Source organism: Ovis canadensis, chromosome 7 (genome assembly GCF_042477335.2).
Source record: "Ovis canadensis isolate MfBH-ARS-UI-01 breed Bighorn chromosome 7, ARS-UI_OviCan_v2, whole genome shotgun sequence".
Lineage (NCBI taxonomy): Eukaryota > Metazoa > Chordata > Mammalia > Artiodactyla > Bovidae > Ovis > Ovis canadensis.
The window spans coordinates 91,511,471-91,534,110 of NC_091251.1; the positions used below are offsets into that span (position 1 = coordinate 91,511,471).

At 49.5% G+C, this 22,640-nt stretch overlaps 1 protein-coding gene across 3 annotated transcripts in view; it reads left to right on the plus strand.

Annotated features, from left to right (window-relative positions):
* The window catches only part of GALNT16 (polypeptide N-acetylgalactosaminyltransferase 16), a 109,335-nt gene extending 86,695 nt beyond the window's left edge, over positions 1-22,640 (plus strand). For all 3 annotated transcript variants that reach the window (XM_069595132.1, XM_069595131.1, XM_069595133.1), the window contains 6 exons: positions 5,833-5,959; positions 7,160-7,252; positions 8,554-8,637; positions 16,582-16,723; positions 17,501-17,623; positions 20,510-22,640. In XM_069595132.1, coding sequence (XP_069451233.1) covers positions 5,833-5,959; positions 7,160-7,252; positions 8,554-8,637; positions 16,582-16,723; positions 17,501-17,623; positions 20,510-20,647 — 707 coding nt within the window. In that variant the 3' untranslated portion in view covers positions 20,648-22,640. The remainder of the gene's footprint in view (positions 1-5,832; positions 5,960-7,159; positions 7,253-8,553; positions 8,638-16,581; positions 16,724-17,500; positions 17,624-20,509) is intronic.

Here is a 22,640-nt window from a genome sequence, read left to right on the forward strand (position 1 = left end):
CAAGCTATGGTCTTGAGGTGCCTGCAGTCAGCCCACGCACCAGGTGGAAGTTGTCAGGGGATGAATATCCACCCTCACTCTCCCCCTGACTGCAGGCTGAATCTATCCTGACTCAGGAAGGAAGCCAAGGGGAGTGGCCCACACAGTAGCCTCCCAGATGAAGAGCAGGGTGGAATAGGGCAGAGAACAAACAATCCCAGAGGTTCTCCAGGAGCTGGGGGAGAGATACCAAGAAGCCCATAAAAGACAAAGGCCCGTCCTTGCTGTTCCTGGACCCACTCAGTCCTTTGCAGAGCCTTTCCCACTGCTTCCCTTTTCATCCTGACCCAGTTTCTTAAGAAGTAAACAGGCCAGTATCTCACCCATCTGACAGGTGGGGAAACAGGTGGACGCCACCTTCCAGATCTCAGTCAGGAAACTCCACATCTGACAGGTGTAGGATAAGCATCTTTACTGGAGGGATCACTTCAGTGTGGTGAGGTGTGATCCAAGTCACGGTCTGTGCTTCTGGGCTGGGAGGACCAGGTCTTTCTTCCCTCTTGGACTGGGACAGTGGGGCAGATGGGCACTGGGGCTTTGACTCAGAACCAGCTGGAGTGGAAACAGGCATGGATTTTTTTCCCCTTTGTAACTTACTCTTGGAAATGGTTTCTAGGCAGGCATTCGGAGGAGTCAATGATGGGAACTGGGGTGCAGTGACCCTTCCATTCTGACCTCCTTTCATGTATTTTGGGCCAAAGTGACCTCTTTTGTGTCCTCCATCTCAGCCAGAAGGGAGCTTTGGCAAAGCCAGTTTCCTGTCTCAGAGAGCTGCAAAACTAAGGATCTCTGCTGCGTCCAGAGGCCTTTTTCTTTTTCCCTTCCTTCTTTTTTTTTTTTTTTAAAGGCTGGGGCCTGATAGAGAAACAAGTCAACGATCAAATAGCTAACTTTAAACTCTGCCTGAGGCCAGGGCTCAGTGGTTGGGGGAACTTGAAAGGTGAACCACACAGTGGTTCTAGGGAAGGTTTTGTTTCTTCGAAGAAATTCAAAGAAATTCCCAGGCTAGCCCTGTAGCTCAGACATTCAACTGCTGGGACCAGTTTTGAGCCAGGAGACTCCACCGCTGGTGGGTTTGGGCCTTTTGTTCTGTTCCTTTGTGGAAGGATGGGAGGTGCCTAAACGGAGACTCCTTCCTGTTTCCCCTGAGAGAGCCAAATGCAGGCAGGCGCTCAGAGGCCGCCCTGAGCGGGGGTGGCAAATGTGAAAACCTTGGGATTCTCATTAGGCATCCTTTTAAAGTTGCATCAGATCATGTTACTCTGCTGCTCAAGACCCCACAAGGGCTCCCATGTCACTCAGAACAAAACCCAAAGTCCTCAGACCATCTACCCTTCTGTTGCAGGAAGGCAGACCCCTTCCAGGGCCTGAAACTGGGCTCTTGTCTAACGCTCGGAAATGAATTGTCCGAGGAGACATGTGCTGACAAAGAAAGAGACTTTATTGGGAAAGGGCACCTGGGTAGAGAGCAGTAGGGTAAGGGAACCTAGGAGAACTGCTCTGCGTGGCTCACAGTCTCGGGTTTTATGGTGATGGGATTAGTTTCTGGGTGGTCTTTGGCCAATCATTCTAATTCAGAGTCTTTCCTGGTGGTGCACACATTGCTCAGCCAAGATGGATGCTAGCGAGAGGGATTCTGGTAAGTGGACGGACACGCGGTGTCTCCTTTAGACCTTTCCTAAACTCTTCCGGTTGGTGGTGGCTTATTAGTTCTGTATTCCTTATCAGGATCTCCCGTCATAAAACAATTCATGCAGATGGTTACTTTGGTGTCTGGCCGGGCGGTTTCAATCAGTGCGCTTCCCTAACACTTCCCCCACAAGACACCCCACCAACCTCTCCCCCACTCACTCACCTCTAGATCTGTGCCCTTGCTGGTCCCTCTGCCTGCAGTGCTTATCCCCAAGAGCCCTGTGACTCTTCCTCCCCTCCTCAGGCCTCAACTCAGCTGTCTCCTCTCACGGAAAACATCCCTAATCAGCCTCACTAAAATTGTGGCCCCACCCCCAACTCCACTCATTGTCCTCAGTTTTCCTGCCTGCTCTGTCCTCTTCATTGCGCTTATTACCATCGGACAGATATTATGGGCTCGGTGGTAAAGAATCTGCCAGTGCAAGAGACACACAGGAGCCAGTGTTTGATCCCTGGGTCAGGAAGATCCCCTGGAGGAGGAAATGGCAACCCATTCCAGTATTCTTGCCTGGGAAATCCCATGGACAGAAGAGCCTGGAGGGTTATAGTCCATGGGGCTGCAAAGAGTCGGACACAGTTAGACCATGTATTCTACTCATTTTCTTATCTACCTGCATTTTTGTTTCTTTCTTTACTGAGTTCTTGTCTGCTCTCACTAGAGTGTGAGCACTTCTAGAACAGTATCTGACAGGTCATAAATAGGTCTTTGGTAAAAATCTGCTGAATATACTAAAGAATCTGGTTCAAATAATGGGACTTGCTGAACAAAGTATGGACTTTACATTAGGGTTCTGCAGCTGAGTGTGGGGGTGACCTTGGAGAGGTTATTTAACATCTTTGAGCTTCATCAGTTCAGTTCAGTTGCTCAGTCGTGTCCAACTCTTTGCGACCCCATGAATCACAGCACGCCAGACCTCCCTGTTATTAAAAACACAAGGATCATAACACCAATGTCATATGGTAGCTGTGAGAATTAGACATCAGCCATAAACAGCCCAAAGTGCTCAGTAAATGCACGATGGTTAACTGCTTTTGTTGTTGCCATTGTTGCTAGTAATGACAATAAGTAAGTAATAATATGACAGTATGGGGTATGTGGGATAAAAGTGAAAGTCGCTCAGTCATGTCCGACTCTTTGCAACCCCATGGACTATACAGTTCATGGAATTCTCTAGACCAGAATACTGGAGTGGGTAGCCTTTCCCTTCTCCAGGGGATCTTCCCAATCCAGGATCGAACCCAGGTCTCCCGCACTGCAGGTGGATTCTTTACCAGCTGAGCCACAAGGGAAGCCCAAGAATATTGGAGTGGGTAACCCATCCCTTCTCCAGCGGATCTTCCCTATCCAGGAATTGAACCAGAGTCTCCTGCATTGCAGGCAGATTCTTTACCGACCGAGCTATCAAGGAAACCCTAACTATTAATAGCATAACAAAGTTAGCCTGGCAGAAATGGGACTAGAATGCAGATCTTCTGTCCCCAGTTCTGAATCTCAGTTGCTGAACCAGTTGCAGAGCTCTGACCAGGAGAAGAGAGAGAGAGGCCTGGCAGTTAGCAAGTAGACCTAGAGAAGCCCATTAATATAGCCAACCCTGAAGGCAGTCCAGATATGCCAAATGTCCAGTCCTGGTCCCAGGACCACATCGGGAAGTTGCCTGGTGCACACAGGCTGGCCAGGAAGTAGTCCTGAGTCCTCTGCTCCCTGCTTTGCTAGTCACTGGGAGGGCTCCAAGCAGCTGTGCCAGGTGAGAGGCCCCAGACCTGACCAGGGACCGCGACTGTCCTTACAGCTACCTGGGGAGTAGGAAGAGGGACCAAGGCTGCAAGTCATGCAAAGTGGTCTTTCCTTTTTCAAAAAATTAAAAACAAAAAAACAATGCTGTGGATATTCTGGGACAAGAGAGAGGTGTTTTAATGTCACAGGATGTCCAACTGTAGGGTTAAAATGAAAGAGAGGAAGAAATCAGAGAAGATTATGCGAGGTCCAGCCGGCTACCAAGGTGGATCCTTGCCAGAAGTTGACAGAAGGACTGTTGAGTGGAGAACGGAGTGAGAAACTTGAGACATCCCCTTCTGGGAGGCAGGATGACCACCGCTAGCATCTCCTAGCTCCACTAGGGACCAGTCGTCATCTGTGAGAGCTCCTTCAGCATCACCACCACCACCAACAGGAAGTGTGTCTCACCAGGGCCAGTGCCTGCGCGTGGGTGTGCTAAGTCGCTTCAGTCGTGTCTGACTTTTCGTGACACTAGGGACTGTAGCCCACCAGGCTCCTCTGTCCCTGGGATTCTCCAGGCAAGAATACTGGAATGGGTTGCCATGCCCTCCTCCAGGGGACCTTCCCAACCCAGGGATCAAACCTGTGTCTCTTGTGTCTCCTTCATTGGCAGGCAGGTTCTTTACCACTAGGACCACCTGGGAAGTCCCCAGTAGGGCCAGTGGTAGCTGTAAATGGAGACCATGAGGGCCAAGAGGGCAGTCTGGGCCAGCCAGAAAAATGCCAACTGGAGCAGCCTTTCATTTGCTTGGTGTTGGTTTTCTAGCCTCTCAGTTCTGACAAGCAGATGTGTTCATCCTTAGCTCATGTCTGGATAGGACTTTCTATGCAGAGGCTGGAAATAATTGATGCTGCCCTTTGATTCAGTTTTCCTTCTATTCATGATCTTAGTGTTCCTTCAAAACTTTTCCTGCTGCTCTGCCAGGGCTTAGATGTGGGGAATGTGTGTGGTGTGTGTGGAGGCGGTCTGTATGTGGGATGTGTGTACGGAGAGTACGTGTGGTGTGTATGTATGATGTATACGTGGAGAGTATGTGTGTGGAGGGGGTATGTGTGTGGAGGGGATGTGTGGTATGTGTGTGTAGTATCTGTGGAGAGTGTGTGTGTGGAGGGAGTGTGTGCAATGTGTGTGGAATGTATGTGCATAGAGGGTATGTGTGTGTGAAGGGTATGTGTATGGTATGTGTGTGGAGGGTATATGTGTGTGACAGGTCTGTGTATATGGAGGATATGTGTGTGTGCGGAGGGTATGTGTGTGGAGGGTATGTGTATGATGGGTCTGTGTGTGTGGAGGGTATGTGTGTGGTATATGTGGAGGGTATGTGTGTGGTGTGTGTGTGGAGGGTATGTGTGTGGAGGGTATGTGTGTGATGGGTCTGTGTATATGGAGGGTGTGTGTGTGGAGGGTATGTGTGTGTGGAGGGTGTGTGTATGTGGAGGGTGTGTGCGTGTGGAGGGTGTGTGTGTGGAGGGTATGTGTGTGTGGAGGGTGTGTGTATGTGGAGGGTGTGTGCGTGTGGAGGGTGTGTGTGTGGAGGGTATGTGTGTGGTGTGCGTGTGTGGAGGGTATGTGTGTGGAGGGTATGTGTGTGATGGGTCTGTGTATATGGAGGGTATGTGTGTGTGGAGGGTATGTGTGTGGTATATGTGGAGGGTATGTGTGTGGTGTGTGTGTGGAGGGTATGTGTGTGGAGGGTATGTGTGTGATGGGTCTGTGTATATGGAGGGTATATGTGTGTGGAGGGTGTGTGTGTGGAGGGTATGTGTGTGGTATGTGTGTGGAGGGTATGTGTGTGTGTGGAGGGGGTTCGTGGGATGTGTGTGTGCGCATTTATGGAGGGAGCAATCAGGAACACATGCAAGGAGTGGGTGCACCCCAGGAGCTCCAACCCTAGCATGTGCCCCCAAGAGGACCCCAAAGGCAAGGGAAGGCAGCTCCTTCCCACACACACATACCCTCCACACACACACACCCTTCATACACACACACCCTCCATACACACATACCCTCCACACACACACACCCTCCACACACACATACCCTCCACACACACACACCCTCCACACACACATACCCTCCACACACACATACCCTCCACACACACATACCCTCCATATACACAGACTCATCACACACATATACCCTCCACACACATATCACACACATACCCTCCACATACACATACCCTCCACACACAGACCCATCACACACATACCCTCCACACACATACCACACACATACCCTCTACACACACACACACCCTTCACTCTGTGGGGACTTGCCAAGGGGCCCCAGCCCCGCCTGATGGCTGCTGTCTCTGCAGAGCTGTCCTTCCGGGTGTGGATGTGCGGCGGGAGCTTAGAGATCGTGCCCTGCAGCCGGGTGGGCCACGTCTTCAGGAAACGGCACCCGTACAACTTCCCCGAGGGCAATGCCCTCACCTACATCAGGTAGGTCACAGTGCAGAGAGCATCACACCAGGAGCCAGGCACGTAGACCCCAGCCCTGTCAGTGACTCCTGTGGCTTTGAGCAACTACCCCAGTCTTAGTCTCCCCATTTGTCCCTTCCGTTCTGGGATCCTGGTACTTTCAGAGCTGGAAAGATGAAGTCGGAGGCGTCTTCTCCAGGCCTGTCTTGTCTTGACTGTCTTTGTTCATGAAGGTCTTGGAAAGCTGGTGAAACAACCAGCTGGGAGCTGCCCTCCACACACTGGGTCCCAAGTCCCGGTCATGGATGTTGCTTCCTCACTCTGACTGGGTCAGCGTCTGCCCATCTGTGTTCCCAGCCACAGTGTGCACTTCATCTTGAAGGGGAGTGGGCAGGTCCTGGAAGACCACCCCCTCGCCCGCTCTCCTGATGGCGGAGGCAAGGGGAGGTGGGAAGCGTGCCAGGAGCACTCTCCTCTTCCGAGGACGAGTCTTTATCTTGTCAGACTTGCTTGTTGGCAGCGGGGCCTCCTCAAGTCTAGCTTGTCAAATGGCCTTTTGTTTTGCTTCCCTTATTCCATTTTACTGTTTTTATAATTATGAAAGTAATACATGGTCACTAAAACTTCAAGCTGTATCCATGTATATTGTGTCTATCTATATATATATATATATACCTGTACATATACTGTACATTATAGTTTTTACTTTTCATATAACATAGAGAGAAAAAAGTGAAAGTCCCTTTCACCGAGTCTTACACCTATCCACTTATTCTCTCCAAAAGAAACTACTGTTAAAAAAAAAAAAAAAGAAAGAAACTACTGTTAACAGATTTCAAGCCTATCATTCAGGTCTTTTTCAAGGCTGCCTAGTACTCTGCCATGTGGCTGTAGTTCATTATTCTCCTATTGATGGCCATTTAGGGTTGTCACCAATGTTTATGACACAAATATTCTTGTATATGTCCGTTTGCCCAGGTGTTTCAGTAGAATAGGTTCCTCTAAGTGGAGTGTCAGAGAGTATCCATTCCCACAGATTTGATGGATGCTGACAGATTATCCTCCAAAAAGACTGTTCTTATGGATACTCCCACATCAGTGCCATTTTGCACACACTCCTGAGTGTCTCCTCGCCTGGTACTGCACAGAACTGATCTGGATCCCAACGGTAACTCTGTTCCCAACCTGGTGACCTTATTTTGCTTCTTCCTCTCCTTTTAGGAATACCAAGCGTACCGCAGAGGTGTGGATGGATGAGTACAAGCAGTATTACTATGAGGCCCGGCCATCGGCCATCGGGAAGGCCTTCGGCAGGTGGGCCCCTTCCCTAGCCTTGTGCCTTTGCTCACAACCTTAGTGAAATACTAAATCATGTGTACTTCATAGAAGCGTTCAGGGTGTCCTGAGAAACTGAACCCCGCACTCCTGGGCTCTTTGGAGACTGTAGGGTATACGAGACAGAGACAAGGTTCTGGTCCTAGAAGAAGCAGCAGCTTCATGGGGAGAAATAACCAGAGAGGGCTTGCTTATGCAAGCACTGCCCATCCACCAGCTGCCTGCAGGATGGATATCTGTGGAAGTGCTGAAGGATGGCTGTCTGCAGAAAACACCGGGGGTTTTGGCTTCCTTGCTGTTTCAATCTGACGGTGATTTGTTAGCTTGTTTTTCTGCCCTGGACTGTTACGACTACAGTCTAATTAAGCATTTTCAACAATCAGTTGAGTATGATGTGACCAGTATTTTTTTTTAAGTGACAAAGAACTAGAACATTTCAGATTAGAACAGAAAATAACAGTTGATTGCAGTTGAGGATAGATACTGTTTTGTGAAACTCTTATTTTAGCTGTATGTCCATATATGCCCATGGGCATACTGGGTCACAATGTAAGATGTATATATTTCTTACTTAATGTTATGGTCAGAAATGTTTGAAAACATTATTAGTGATCTTCAATGAATTTTCCTCTATTTATTTGTATCTATCCCTTAAAGAAAAAAAGTTATGTCACTCTTTGTTTTAGTGTGGAAGTAACATTTGCTGAGGGCATACCCTGTGCTAGGCACTTATGTCTATTCATTTGACTCTCATAAAAACCTTTGGAGGTGGATGGTTGTACCCCAACTTTACTGAGAACAAACAGGCTCAGAGGGTGGTGCTGGTCTTCTGTCAGTGGCCATTATGATCCCTGGAGCTGAGCAAGATGTCCGTGGACACATCAGACGGTTCTTATTTGCTCAATATTTGGAAGAATGTTAGAAACATGGTTTCCTTGTCAGTAGACGCTTTCTACTCAGCTGGAATGCAGGAAAGGAAAACTACTAGTACATTAAGGCTCTGCTCTCTCTGTGAAAACAAGCACCAGGCCATGGTATGCTCACTGAGGTCTCGAGGAGGAAGAAGCCAAGATTAAAGCTTGGCTCCAATTTGAGGAGAGAAATAAGGCATGGCCAGGAGCCCTGGGGAGAGCTTGTGGGTCAGAGAATGAAGTAAGGCTGGCAGACAGACTTGGATAGCTAGCTCCGGGAAAAGGGACCTTCCCCCCGGGGAGGTGGAGAGAGGGGGCTGACCTCCCAGGCTTCTTCCCACTGCTAAGCCTTTCCTCCTCCTTCTCCAGCGTGGCCACGCGGATCGAGCAGAGGAAGAAGATGAACTGCAAGTCCTTCCGCTGGTACCTGGATAACGTCTACCCAGAGCTCACGTGAGTGCCACCTGCAGTTCCTGCATCTGGCCTGGGTGGGGGCCAGCAGCGTGGGGACCCTTGACCCTGATGTCTCCCCAGCCCAGGCAGTCTGGCTCTTTCTAGCTGTTGGTGTTTGTCCTCATGTGATGGGTCTGGAAGAACCTGGAGGACGTTACCAGGAGTGAAGAGTGAGGTGTGGTAGGAGCGAAGAGTTAAACAGACTGGGCCTTAAAAGTGGGCATTGTCGGGACTTTCCTGACCGGTGGTTAACTCTGCACTTCCACTGCAGGGGGCGCGGAAACTAGGAGCCCACCCACAGCCAAAATTAATTAATTAAAATAATCTTGAAAAAAAGAAATGAGCATTGTCCCCTTAGGAAAGCAACAGCACATTATGTAGCAAAGGCTGCAGAAACACTCACTTCCTTTGACTCTCTTCTCTCCTTTCTGGGAGTTTATCCCAAGGAAATAAAGCAAACGAGCAAAAAAACTGTTGACAAATAAATGACCACTGTAGGCTTCTTTGCTGTGAAAAAAAAATAGAGACACAACTAACAATAGGGGCTGGGTTTAGTGAATCATGATCCGTTGACCTAAACAAATATTATGTGTCAATTAATATTATAATCATAAACTGTGAGTAAAACATGGGGAAATGTTTGCTTCAGCAAATGAGGAAAGAAAGTGAACGTGAAGTCGCTCAGTTGTGTCTGACTCTTTGCGAATGCATGGACTGTAGCCCACCAGGCTCCTCCGTCCATGGGATTTTCCAGGGAAAAGTACTGGAGTGGGTTGCCATTTCCTTCTCCAAGAGATCTTCACGACCCAGGGTAAAATGAGCAAATGAGGAGCCAACATGCAAATGGTATATGTATGTGGGCTATAGGACAGTAAGCTGTAATGACTGGGGGGCCTGAGGGTGGGCAGAGTTGATTCTTTTTATTTCAGAATCCTTCTCGGCATCTTGCCTATGTCATTCCTCACCTCCTCCAGGTCTTGAGTCATCTGTCCCGCCTTCAGGAGACGCCCCTGAGCTCTGCCTTTGCAGACTGACCCTTCCTCAGCACTCTCTGCTTCTTTTCCTCGTCACCTTTATTGTCATGGAGCTTCTATGTGGGCAGTTAATGTTATTGTCATCTTCCCACATTTGACAGTAAGCTCCACGAGGCGAGAGGAATTTATCAGTCTTGTTCACTGCCTTATCTCCAGCCCCTAGAACAATGCCTGTCACAGAATGGGCACTCAATAAATAGCTTTATTTGATTTGATTTTGGTGTGCCAGATCCTGTTTTGGTGCCCAGGTTTCTTGCTAGTTGCGGTTCCAGGGCTTAGTTGCCCCATGGCATGTGGGATCCTAGTTCCTTGCCTAGGGATGGAACCCGTGTCCCCTGCGTTAGAAGGCAGATTGCTAACCACTGGACCACCAGGGACATCTCTAATATTTTTTTCTAAATAAATTGCATAGTCAATAAGGCTCAGTAATAACTTTGAAATTAGCATTCTCCCTTCTAGAACTGTCATCTCAGGAACAGCTGTCTCCCAAAGGATGCTGTCATGATTTTCCAGAAGATTCCACTGCTCAGAGCCTCCGTATCCCCAAAGGAAGCAAATCTTTGAGGGAAGATTTGATTTTGGGAAAACAGCCACGGTTAGGTTATAACCAAGTCCAGTGAATAACTTAGTTGATTAACCCAGATATTACAGTCCTGGGTCCCAAACACAGGGTGACAAGATGGAAACAAGTAACAAGAATAAACTGACTCTGTGAGCAATGTTCAAGGAATTCCAAAACAATTTGAGGGGCAGCAGCATCCTTGGAGAAAGTTGGCGGCCTGGATAACCCCAACTCCCTAGACGATGGCTGTGAAGGGAAGAACATTAGTTTATGAAAGTATAATAAATGAACAGCTTCCTCAAGTGGCCACTTTTATTTTTTTATTTTTTAAATTTTTAGTTTTTTATTTTTTAAATTTTAAAATCTTTAATTCTTACATGCATTCCCAAACATGAACCCCCCTCCCACCTCCCTCCCCATAACATCTTACTGGGTCATCCCCATGCACCAGCCCCAAGCATGCTGCATCCTGCGTCAGACATAGACTGGCGATTCAATTCACATGATAGTATACATGTTAGAATGTCATTCTCCCAAATCATCCCACCCTCTCCCTCTCCCTCTGAGTCCAAAAGTCCGTTATACACATCTGTGTCTCTTTCCCTGTCTTGCATACAGGGTCGTCATTGCCATCTTCCTAAATTCCATATATATGTGTTAGTATACTGTATTGGTGTTTTTCTTTCTGGCTTACTTCACTCTGTATAATCGGCTCCAGATTCATCCATCTCATCAGAACTGATTCAAATGAATTCTTTTTAACTGCTGAGTAATACTCCATTGTGTATATGTACCACAGCTTTCTTATCCATTCATCTGCTGATGGACATCTAGGTTGTTTCCATGTCCTGGCTATTATAAACAGTGCTGCGATGAACATTGGGGTACATGTGTCTCTTTCAATTCTGGTTTCCTCGGTGTGTATGCCCAGCAGTGGGATTGCTGGGTCATAAGGTAGTTCTATTTGCAATTTTTTAAGGAATCTCCACACTGTTCTCCATAGTGGCTGTACTAGTTTGCATTCCCACCAACAGTGTAGGAGGGTTCCCTTTTCTCCACACCCTCTCCAGCATTGATTGCTTGCAGATTTTTGGATCGCAGCCATTCTGACTGGTGTGAAGTGGTACCTCATTGTGGTTTTGATTTGCATTTCTCTAATAATGAGTGATGTTGAGCATCTTTTCATGTGTTTGTTAGCCATCCGTATGTCTTCTTTGGAGAAATGTCTATTTAGTTCTTTGGCCCATTTTTTGATAGGGTCGTTTATTTTTCTGGAGTTGAGCTGCAGAAGTTGCTTGTATATTTTTGAGATTAGTTGTTTGTCAGTTGCTTCATTTGCTATTATTTTCTCCCATTCAGAAGGCTGTCTTTTCACCTTGCTTATATTTTCCTTTGTTGTGCAGAAGCTTTTAATTTTAATTAGATCCCATTTGTTTATTTTTGCTTTTATTTCCAGCATTCTGGGAGGTGGATCATAGAGGATCCTGCTGTGATTTATGTCTGAGAGTGTTTTGCCTATGTTCTCCTCTAGGAGTTTTATAGTTTCTGATCTTACATTTAGATCTTTAATCCATTTTGAGTTTATTTTTGTGTGCGGTGTTAGAAAGTGATCTAGTTTCATTCTTTTACAAGTGGTTGACCAGTTTTCCCAGCACCACTTGTTAAAGAGATTGTCTTTACTCCATTGTATATTCTTGCCTCCTTTGTCAAAGATAAGGTGTCCATATGTGTGTGGATTTATCTCTGGGCTTTCTATTTTGTTCCATTGATCTGTATGTCTGTCTTTGTGCCAGTACCATACTGTCTTGATGACTGTGGCTTTGTAGTAGAGCCTGAAGTCAGGCAAGTTGATTCCTCCAGTTCCATTCTTCTTTCTCAAGATTGCTTTGGCTATTCGAGGTTTTTTGTATTTCCATACAAATCTTGAAATTATTTGTTCTAGTTCTGTGAAGAATGTGGCTGGTAGCTTGATAGGGATTGCATTGAATTTGTAAATTGCTTTGGGTAGTATACTCATTTTCACTATATTGATTCTTCCAATCCATGAACATGGTATATTTCTCCATCTATTAGTGTCCTCTTTGATTTCTTTCATCAGTGTTTTATAGTTTTCTATATATAGGTCTTTAGTTTCTTTAGGTAGATATAGTCCTAAGTATTTTATTCTTTTTGTTGCAATGGTGAATGGAATTGTTTCCTTAATTTCTTTTTCTACTTTCTCATTATTCGTGTATAGGAATGCAAGGGATTTCTGTGTGTTGATTTTATATCCTGCAACTTTACTGTATTCATTGATTAAAGTGGCCACTTTTAAAAGGATAGTTTTATTCAGACGTGCCATTTCTGAGCGAAACAAGCATAGTCAGGTCTTTATGTTCTGTCAGCGTTCATATTATCTGGTTGGAGCCAAGGACTCCGGGCCTCAGGCAGGAGCTGGGGAGCCATGGAAGGGGATTGAGGATGTACGTCTCCTCCCACACCCCAGTCCCCATACAGTGCCCCACATCATCCCCTGAGGACCGAGAGGAAGAAGTATTGATAGTTTATAACTAGCATCAGTCTGGATCCATCACAAGACAGGAGAGTGGATGAAACCAGCCATGCTAAATGAGGAGCATAAGTCATCTTCCATTTGTTTTTTCACCATGTGGAAGCTTAAAAAAAATGAATTTTTGCTGTTAAGGTTGAAACTGCAGTTCATTTATCCAGGTTACTCATCGTCAGTCTGTTCCTTCATGTTCTGCCTCGGTTCTCAGGGGCCTGGAGTGGATCAGATTATTAGATAGAAAGGAGTTCTACAGGCCCAAATGATACCGAGTTTCCTCCACAGGGGATCCCAGTAGTTGGGCCACACTTGAATGTGGTCAGTGGGGAGACTGAGGAGGCTGAAGGGAGAGGCCTGTGCTTTTCTAGGCCTGCCAGCAGTCCTGCTGTGGCTCGGCCGCTTTTCCAGATCAGAGTTCTGCGGCTGGCTTCAGCAACTGCTTATCTATACTTTTATTAGGATGGTCAGGAACAGTTGTGCAGGCTGTTCATTGCACAAACACCACATCTGAAGGGTGCTAGTCACATAGTATTGTACCTTTATTACAACAATTCCTGGCAAATGATGGTAAAAGTCTTCTAACAAAATCAGTATATTATGATGGTTTTCTAACATAAGTAAAGTGTCTTGAAAAAAGGATGCCTATTTCTGTTTCTAGAAAGGCGTCATAAGGGCTAATGGGAGCCCTGGCAGCCCAGCTTCGAGGTGGTCCACAGAGAGGAAGGCAGATACAGACTTAAGAGGGCTGCCAGCAAACAGGAGAGCTTGGCCTGGCTCTGCCAGGAGGCAGGGGAAGGGTGGGGATGGCCATCCCAGCTGCTCCAGGGCTGCTCCCACATCAGACACCTCGGGAGCTGCATCTGGCTGGTCTTTATTTATTTAATTTATTTGGCTGCACCAGGCCTTCGTTGTGGCATGTGGGATCTTTAGCTGGCACATGCAAACCCTTAGTTGTGGCCTGTGGGATCTCATTCCCTGACGGAGCAAACCCAGGTCCCCTGCATTGGGAGCACAGTCTTAGCCACTAGATCACCGGGGAAGCCCCTGCATCTGGTCTTGAGATTGCTGCCTGAGCCCCAGGTCTCCTCCATAAGCATCAGTGGGCAAGCTTTGGTGTCAGTGACCATCGCCACACTTGGACAGTGCCCACCGCATCTCTGCAAGCTGATCGTCTTGCACATCTTCCTAAGCAACAGCAGGTAGGGAGGGGAAGAGGAGAGAAAGGTCTGGAACAACCTTGGCCTCTCAAAGAGGGCCCCGCAGGACCTTGTCTCTGTGTAGAGGGGAAATACAGTCCATTGCCCCTGGATGAAGCAGCAGGGGTGGAGCTTTGCCTCTCAACAGTCTTGCACCTAGCAGGTTGCAAAACTTAAATCCTACAGTGATCACACAGGTAATGTAAATAAGTCAAGTGAGTGGGGACGCAATAGGGAGTGGAGGGGACTGTGGCAAACTGAAATGGGCAAGCCCCACCCATAGGATGGACAGCTGCTGCTCATGACAGTGTGTTAGTGCTTAACCAGAATGCAAGTTTGATGTGGCCTGACTTTCCTATATTTTTGAGAGAAGCTGGGTTTTTCTGTGTAATGTTGAAATACTGCCAACGAATTAAAAGCACCAAAGACCACACTGTGCAGGTCAGACAAAACCTGTCCAGGGCCTGATTTAGCCTGGGGGCCAACAGGTTGCAGCCTCTGTTCTCGACCTGCATATGACCTCTTGCAAGAGACAGGGGAGCGGTTCTGAAGGGGCGCTGCTGTCAGGAATATGGAGAGAAACTGGAACATTCTCCACGAGCCTCCAGGGGAGCTGGTTGGTTCTGGAGCTCCAGGGGCTTCCTGTCAGCCCTGAGAAAGGGAGACCTGGTTTGGTTGATGTCCACATCAGGGACTGCCAACGATGTTCTGATCTGCACCCCCAGCAGGTTCTCTTCTCAACAGACGTGATAGAGGCAGATAAATTAGGCTTGTGGTCAGACTATAAGCCCGCCTGATTTCCCATCACCTGACCTGTGGGTCCATAATCCAAGCGCATACATAACCTTCTAAACCCAGGAATACAAGCCCGTGTCAGCTAGGGCCAGCATCCCGTTTGGGTTTATTACCCATGGGGTAAGACAGTGTGTCTCATATTTGAGCTTGTGTGTGTGTGTGTATGCGTATATATGTGTTTAAATATACTTTCCTGTGCACATAAAATGTTCTAATAACACACTCTTTTCAAAACCTACCTGTTTTACTTAACAGTATCTTATAAACACTTCCCCATATTACCAGATAGTCTTTCTCAGAGTCCTTTTTAATAATGGCTGAAGGGATTTCGACAGATGAATCGGAATTTACTTAGTCCTGTGCTTATTGTTGGATATCTAGGAATTTCCAGTGTTTTCAGTAAAACCAGTCACTCTGAATGAGCATCATTTAAACTAAATCTCTGCACCCATCTATAATTATTGCCCTAGAATAGTAAGTTTCGGGAAGTGGGGTCATTAGGTCAAAAGTATGCACACCTTTAAGGCCTTTGATACATAATACCACACTGTCCTCTAGAAAAGTGGGCCAGTTTATGCTCCCATCTGTGGGGCACGAAAGGATCCAATCCCACAGCCGCTGCCGACACTAGGTAGTAATATCTGACATATATGGATATATGCATATATACACAGATATACACACATACACTTAAATATATAATTTGTATATTAGTTATATATTATACGGTCTTCCCTGGTGACTCAGATGGTAAACAATCTGCCTGCAGTGCGAGAGACCCAGGTTCAATCCCTGGGTCAGGAAGATCCCTTGGAGAAGGAAATGGTAACCCACTCCAGTTTTCTTGCTTGGGAAATCCCATGGACAGAGGAGCCTCATGGGCTACAGTCCATGGGGTCACAAAAATCGGACACAACTGAACAACTAACACTTTCACTTATATATATATATATATATATATATATACACACATACATATACTTAAATATATATACACCATTATATATATATATATATATATATATATATATATATACACTTAAATATTTTATGTATATAAATATATAGAAATTTCCCTGGTGGTCCAGTGGCTGACTCCATGCTCCCAATGCAGGGGGCCTGGGTTCGATCTCTAGTCAGGGAACTACATTCTACAAACTGCAAATAAGAGACTGCATGCCGCAACTGAAGATCCTGCAGGCCACAACAAAGCTCAAAGATCCTGCAGGCTGCAACCAGGACTCAGCACGGCCAAATACATAAATATTTTTAAAATAAATAAATATACATATATGGCAAACAAACAATGGTAACTCTTTAATACATATTTCCTTATTAGTGAGACTGAACACATCTTTATATTTGTACATTTTACATTTGCCTCTTCAAAACAACTCCTTCCTGTCCTCTCGAGATTGCCCACTGAGCTCACATCTGAGTCTCAGCCTTTCCTCTTTCAGGACTGGGGAGCTCCAGCTTCTGGTTTGAGCTCTCTCCCACCAGCTCCTCTCAGGCCTGGTCTGAAGGGCAGTCCCTGGGGCTCCCAGAGCTGCCCAGAACCCAGGGTGGGGCAAGGCCCAGTCTTCCCAGGGGGACCCCTGCTCCCTCACCATCCCCTGCTCACCTTCCCCTGCTGCCAGGCCTGCCCCTCAGTGTCCCTCCCCATGGAGACCTGGGTGCCCTGGGATTGCCTGGGCCCTGCTCTCTGGGTAAGCATGGGTCACCTCGGGGTGGGGGGTCTTGCTTTCTGAGTAAGCACGGGTCACCCCGGGAAGGGCAGAGGCCAAGCCTGATCGCTGCCTTTTCTTTCAGTGTCCCCGTGAAGGAAGTGCTCCCGGGCATCATTAAGCAGGGGACTAATTGTTTAGAATCCCAGGGCCAGGACACAGCTGGTAACTTCCAGCTCGGAATGGGGATCTGCAGAGGGTCTGCCAAGAACCCCCCAGCGGCCCAGGTACGTTGCTTGGGACCTCCGGATCAGGCCCAGGAGAGGGGTTAGGGGCCTCCATCTGCACAGTCTCATCCTCTCTCTTGTCTACACCCTCCACAAACCCACTTTTCCAAGGACCCTGCCAGCTGCCCCTCACACTCTGCTCCTTGGGTCTGCTCCTGCCACACTCCACCCACGTTGTGGCCTGTCACACAGTTGCCGCCTGAGCACCACCTGCTTTCTGCTTGCAGGGGCAGAAATGCCACCCAAACAGAACTCAGTACTCTCCTCGGATGCAGCTGTGGGCAGCCTGCATAGACAGGCATCAGAGTGTCCAACATATGAGAGTTGCTGCACCCACGTCAAACTAGAACAGGTTGTGGAGACCCCGGCATGGACCTGACCCCAGCTGTCCTGCTCCCATGTCCTGTCTTTCTTCCCATCCCTTGAGCATCCTTTCATACATCCTCTGGCTGGCTCCAGCTAAGCTTCTCGATCCCAATATTTTATGATGAAAAAGTTCAAACATATAGAAAAGTTGAAACAATTGTACAGTGATTAGCCATCCACCCATCCCTAGTATTTATAGAAAATTCTACCAAAATACACAGTGTATTTGCTTTATCATCTGTCTACCTATCTATCCATTCATTGCTGTATTTTTTGGCTCAGGCAACCCACTCCAGTATTCTTGCCTAGAGAATCCCATGGACAGAGGAGCCTGGTAGGCCACAGTCCACGGGGTTGCAAAGAGTCGGACACAGCTTCACCTTCTTTCACTTTCTGCTCCTTATCTTGCAGGCGTGGCTCTTCACTGACCATCTCATCCAGCAGCAGGGGAAGTGCCTCGCTGCCACCTCCACCTCCGTCTCCCCAGGGTCCCTGGTCGTACTGCAGGCGTGCAACCCAAGAGAAGGCAGGCAGGTAAGGTAACCTTGCCCCCACGCACAGGTTGACCAGCAGCCCAGGGGAACATAGTGAAGATGTGACATATAGACTCAAATAAGCCCTCCAGAGTGAGGACTGGGGATGCCTAAGCCTGTATCCAGGCAAGTCCGTTGTTTTCCTCATGACGAAGTACTTTGGGTAAACAGTTGTTAAATGTCCATCCCGCATCCTGTGAGCTCCATGCGGGCTCACTATTTTTATCTTGTCAACACCGTATCCCTAGTCCCTGACAACCAGTACAGCCAAAACAAATGTGAGGTTTTAACGAGAACCCGTGCCAGGGGTTTTACGTAGATCATCTCATCTAATCCTCCCAGCAGCCCAGCAACCTGGGCCTTAGTGTGTGCATGCGGGCATGCTAAGTCGCTTCAGTCATGTCTGATTCTTTGCGACCCCATGGACTGTAGCCCGCCAGGTTCCTCTGTCCATGGGATTCTCCAGGCAAGAATACTGGAGTGGGTTGCCATGCCCTCCTCCCGGGAATCTCTCCAACCCAGAGATCAAACCTGCATCTCTTATGTCTCCCGCATTGGCAGGCAAGTTCTTTACCTCTAGCACCACCTGGGAAGCCCCAGGCCCTAGTCCTAACCCCATTTTAAAAGTGATAAACTGAAGCTCCTTGAGTTTAAGAAATGTATCAGATCACACCGCTGTGAAGGGGTGGAGCTGAGATTCAAACCCAGTGTGACTCCTAAGGCCACAATCCTGCCCCAGCACATAGTAGGTGTTCAGTAATATCTCCTGTCTGATGGCTGGTTGGGGAAACTGAGACCCAGCCAGGGTGCTTTCCAAGCTGGCATGCCGGTCTCATGTGAACACTGCCTTCTCCACTTGTCAAGCTTTCACTTGCCCTGTTTTCACTAATCCTGGCAGACAGGTCAGGCTTGCCTGTTGAGGAAGAAACAGATGCTCAGAGAGAGCAGTCACTTGCTCAGGACACACAGAGTCAGCCCCGCTCCATTCCTGGCTGAGAGGGCTGCTCATCTGCCCGGGAATGGACCAGAAGGCCAGAGTTCTGCTTCAGCCCCTCCTCTGCCCGCCCCTTCTCGGTAGTCCCCACTGTGCCTGACCCTGGCCAGTTCCCTGGCCAGCTTGCAGGGCAGTGGAGGGGCAGGAGGGCGCCTGGCCTCTCCTTCAGCCGCCAGGGCTTTCTTGCCTCCCCCTTTCCTGTTGCCTGGGTCAGCTCTTTGTTCAGGGATGACTAGCAGATTGCTATTTCATTCTGGAAAAGCAACCAGATCCTTCCTCTCCCTCCAGCCTCCGCTATGTATGTGCGTGTGAGTGTATGAGAGAGAGAGAGGCTTGAGTGCCATAGTCTGCTCGCTGGCTGGGACTCTGCAGCACGACCTGCCAGCCCCTACCTTCACTGCCCCTGCAGGGATGCGTGTCTCCAGGCTCCCCTTCACCCGGGGTGCTGGCTTCTATGAGAGTCAAGCCTTGAGCCCACTCCCACCCACTCCTCGGTGAGGCCAAAGTCAAGGCAGTAGCTCCCAGGGCAGCCACCCCTCTCTGTGTTCCCCTTCATGCTGACCCAGGACTCCTAGGAATCTCTTTGGCCACATTCCTTCTGCCCTGCAGGTCCTACAGGGCCCCCAACAGCGGAGCCCCTCTTCCAGAAGGACAAGGGTGAGCACTGTCCCACTACCAATGACTTCTCAAGTCTGGGCCTCCGTTCCTAGTCCTCTGTTGACCCCATTTCTGAGGCCACCTGGGTATCAGTTGTGGGAGAGATACCTGTGCAGAGCGGTGTCACCCTCTTCACCTCTCTGAGCCTCCATCTCCTCACTTATAAAATGAAGGGCTCCCTCCCTGCTCTCCCTTGGAAGGAATCTACAAGAACTGAGACTGTGGCAATGGAAGGGCCCCGTGAGATGGTATTTTTTCTCTGGCCAAGCTAGAACCTAGTGACCAGGAGACTCTGGGGGAGGGACCCCAAGACTGTGTCTGATGGCACCAACAGGAAATGAGAATCCCATGATTTGGGGAGCACTTCCTCATGACTGATCGATTCAGTCTTTACATTCATTCTTCATAGAACAAAACTAGATGAAAGATGGATGAAAGAATGGCATGGCCCAGCAATGCCCAGCCGGGGAACATGGCCAGCCCCTCCCAGGGGGTCAGAGACTAGAAGACCACAGGCAGTAGGATGCTGTGAGTTCCAGAGGGACCAAAGGCTCTGTCCTGCCCACTGCCCAGGACCTTTAAGCCAGGAATCCCTCTCTGCTGGGACCGCATGGGCAAGAAAGCCTGGTTCTCAGCCATCTGTATCCCCCAGCCCGCACTCCTCAGGGAAATCCAGACCCTGCAGCACCGCCCCCACACCTTCCACCTTGTTTCCACCTCCCAGATGGTTCCCTTCTCTGCCCACGCCGTCTCCCCCTGCAACTGAGGCTGCTCATCTCCCTTCTAACAGTGGCTCCAGCAAGTACATGGCCCCTCCCACCCAGAAACTAGGACCCCACCTGCAGCAGATCTTCAGCTGCAACCAAAGAGACTGTGCCTCTGTCTAAAGGGAAGCTGGAAATGCAGATTTCTATGTGACGACTAAGCCAAACTTTAGATAAGCGCTGTGCAGGCCAAACAAAATCCACCTCTGGGTTACATGCAGCCCGTGGACCTCTGATCTAGACAGTAACTTCATGCCAACCTATGGAAGCAAGAACACATCAGGAGGGCCGGGTTTAAAGCTTGTATGTGGGGTGCAGTGCCTCTTGTCCTTAGTGCAAAGGACACAGACTATTTAAACGGGACTGTGTCCTAGGGCCACTTACCCTCGTGTAATGCGGGTACGGATGTTATTATTATTATTATTAATCCTTGTTTTTCTCTCCCCCACCCCTTTTCTGCCTCTCCCCTCAGAGATGGAGGAGAAAAGCCTCTTTCATCCAGCATTCAGTCAGCGGCCTCTGCCTGGAGGCCAAGCCCGCCCAGCTGGTGACCAGCAAGTGCCAGGCTGACGTCCCAGCCCAGCAGTGGCAGCTGTTGCCGCACACATGACCGTAGCCCCCGGCCTCCTGTACCTTTTGCATGAGACTTTGGGACCAGAAGGGGGTTGGGGTGGGGAAGTGTAAAGCAGGCCGTCTCCATCTCGTCACATTTCTGCCGGAATCATCAGCCAACACCGCTGCCACAACACACGATGCTCCAAAGCTTGGATGGGGAGGACGCAGGGGGAATGCCCTGCTTGCTGTCCTGGCCACCACCCGGCCTTGCCTGGGGATAACTGGACTGCGACTGGGCAGCCTGGCCCTTTGTTACTGCCCTTCACCCTCCCAAGGCCTGGACAATGGTTTGGGGCCTCTCCTCGTGGGCTGGGAAAAGGAGGACAGCAGTTCCCCTGAGTCTTGCTGGGCCCTGGGGGCCTGCCTGTGGGGTCGGGCACAAGAGGAGAGCGTGGGCAGCCGTGGACAGGAGGCAGGTGGAAGGCAGAGGGAGGGGCAGCCTGTGGGCAGGTGGGGAACAGGAAGAAGTGAGCCGCTCAGGGGTCTGTCCCGGGCAGGTGCTGGGTTGGGGGCGGGAGGGATGGGAGCCAGGGCCAAGGATGGGTGAGCCGCAGAAAGACGGGAACAGAAAAGCTGCAAAGCACGGGAAAGAATTGGTCTCGCCCAGGGACCTAGTTCCTCCCAGGGTGCAGTGCCTCCAGGCCCGCGCTCTGCTTCCCACGTTCTCAGCAAGGCGCTGCAGGGGCACCTCCAGGGGCAGCCTCGGGACCCAGTTCATTAAACAGATCCCACTTCTGTTTGGATATGTGTCAAGATCAGACCTCTCCCTTGGGCCTTAAAGACCAGCAGGTTCCCTGAGCGCTGCTTGGGTGCACCGGGTGGACCCCCGTAAGGGCAGGCGCCACTGAGCAGCTCCGTCCTCCCTGCTAGTGTTTGACTCCTGCCTTCTCTAAAGCCCTTGCCTCTGTAAATACAGCATCATTACAGGGTCAGGGCACAGGGCGGTAAGAACGGGGAGCATCGGTAAGCCATGGGGACCGTCATCCAGGCTGGACTCCCCCACTGCCGGAAGGAGGCCCTCGGGGCTCGCCTACTGCAGCGGCCAGCAGGCTGGCTGGCGGCCCCAGTTTGTACAGAGTTCCGAGTTCCTTCTCACACCCACTGGGCCTCTCTCCCCCTCCCCCAGGGCCTGGTCTTGGAACTGCTTCTGCTATTAATATTTCCAACATTCCTCTTCCCCTGCCCCACTGGCTTAGGCCCAGTGATCTTAGGCAAAAGTCGGGTGATACCAGGATTCCTGCGGGGGTGGGGGGGTTGGGGGGGAGGGGTTGTCTCCCACCCAAAGCAAATCAGCCTGGAATGCCTAAGGAGTTCATAGATTCTGGAGGGCCCAAGAATCTCCTGAAATGGTCCCCCAAATAGTGCATGTGTGTGCATATATGCACTGTCCTGGGGAGAGGATCCATGGATTGTCCCAGGTTCATGCAGAGGCCTCTGGTCCCCAGAGGGTCTGGCCTTTTCTGGATTGGAGCTGCTGCGCCCCTCCCCCTCCCTAGCGTGCCTCAACTGCGTTGGTCGTGCTCCCTCTGCACAGCCTTGGGGCTGTGGCCCGCCACACCCACCCTGGAGGGCTCTCAGTGGTTTCCTTCCACTTCCTGGCTCTCCGCAGTGCTCCTGGGCCTCAGCCTGCACCCTCTGCGCTCACAGCAAGGAGCCCTTGGCCCCCAGAGCCACACTTTTCCCATCCTCTGTGAGATGTTTATCCACCGCCATCTCCCTTGTGTGTGTGTCTGCCCCGGAGGGTAGCGTGGCCTTTGGGACAGGAATCTCGGGCATCTCTTACTGAAAGTAAGAGGACTGCCATTCAGCCTTTCAGAGGGCCCCCTCCTTCCCTGTGATTGGGGCCTCAGCACTTGTCAGCCTCCTTTGGGACTCAGCCCTGTTCTGTTTTTGCTTTTCCTCTTCTTGACCAAAGCATGTGCCACTCGCTGTCCCTGAGGACCTCGTCTTTATGAAAAACACCTGGAATAAAACCACTTCTCACATGG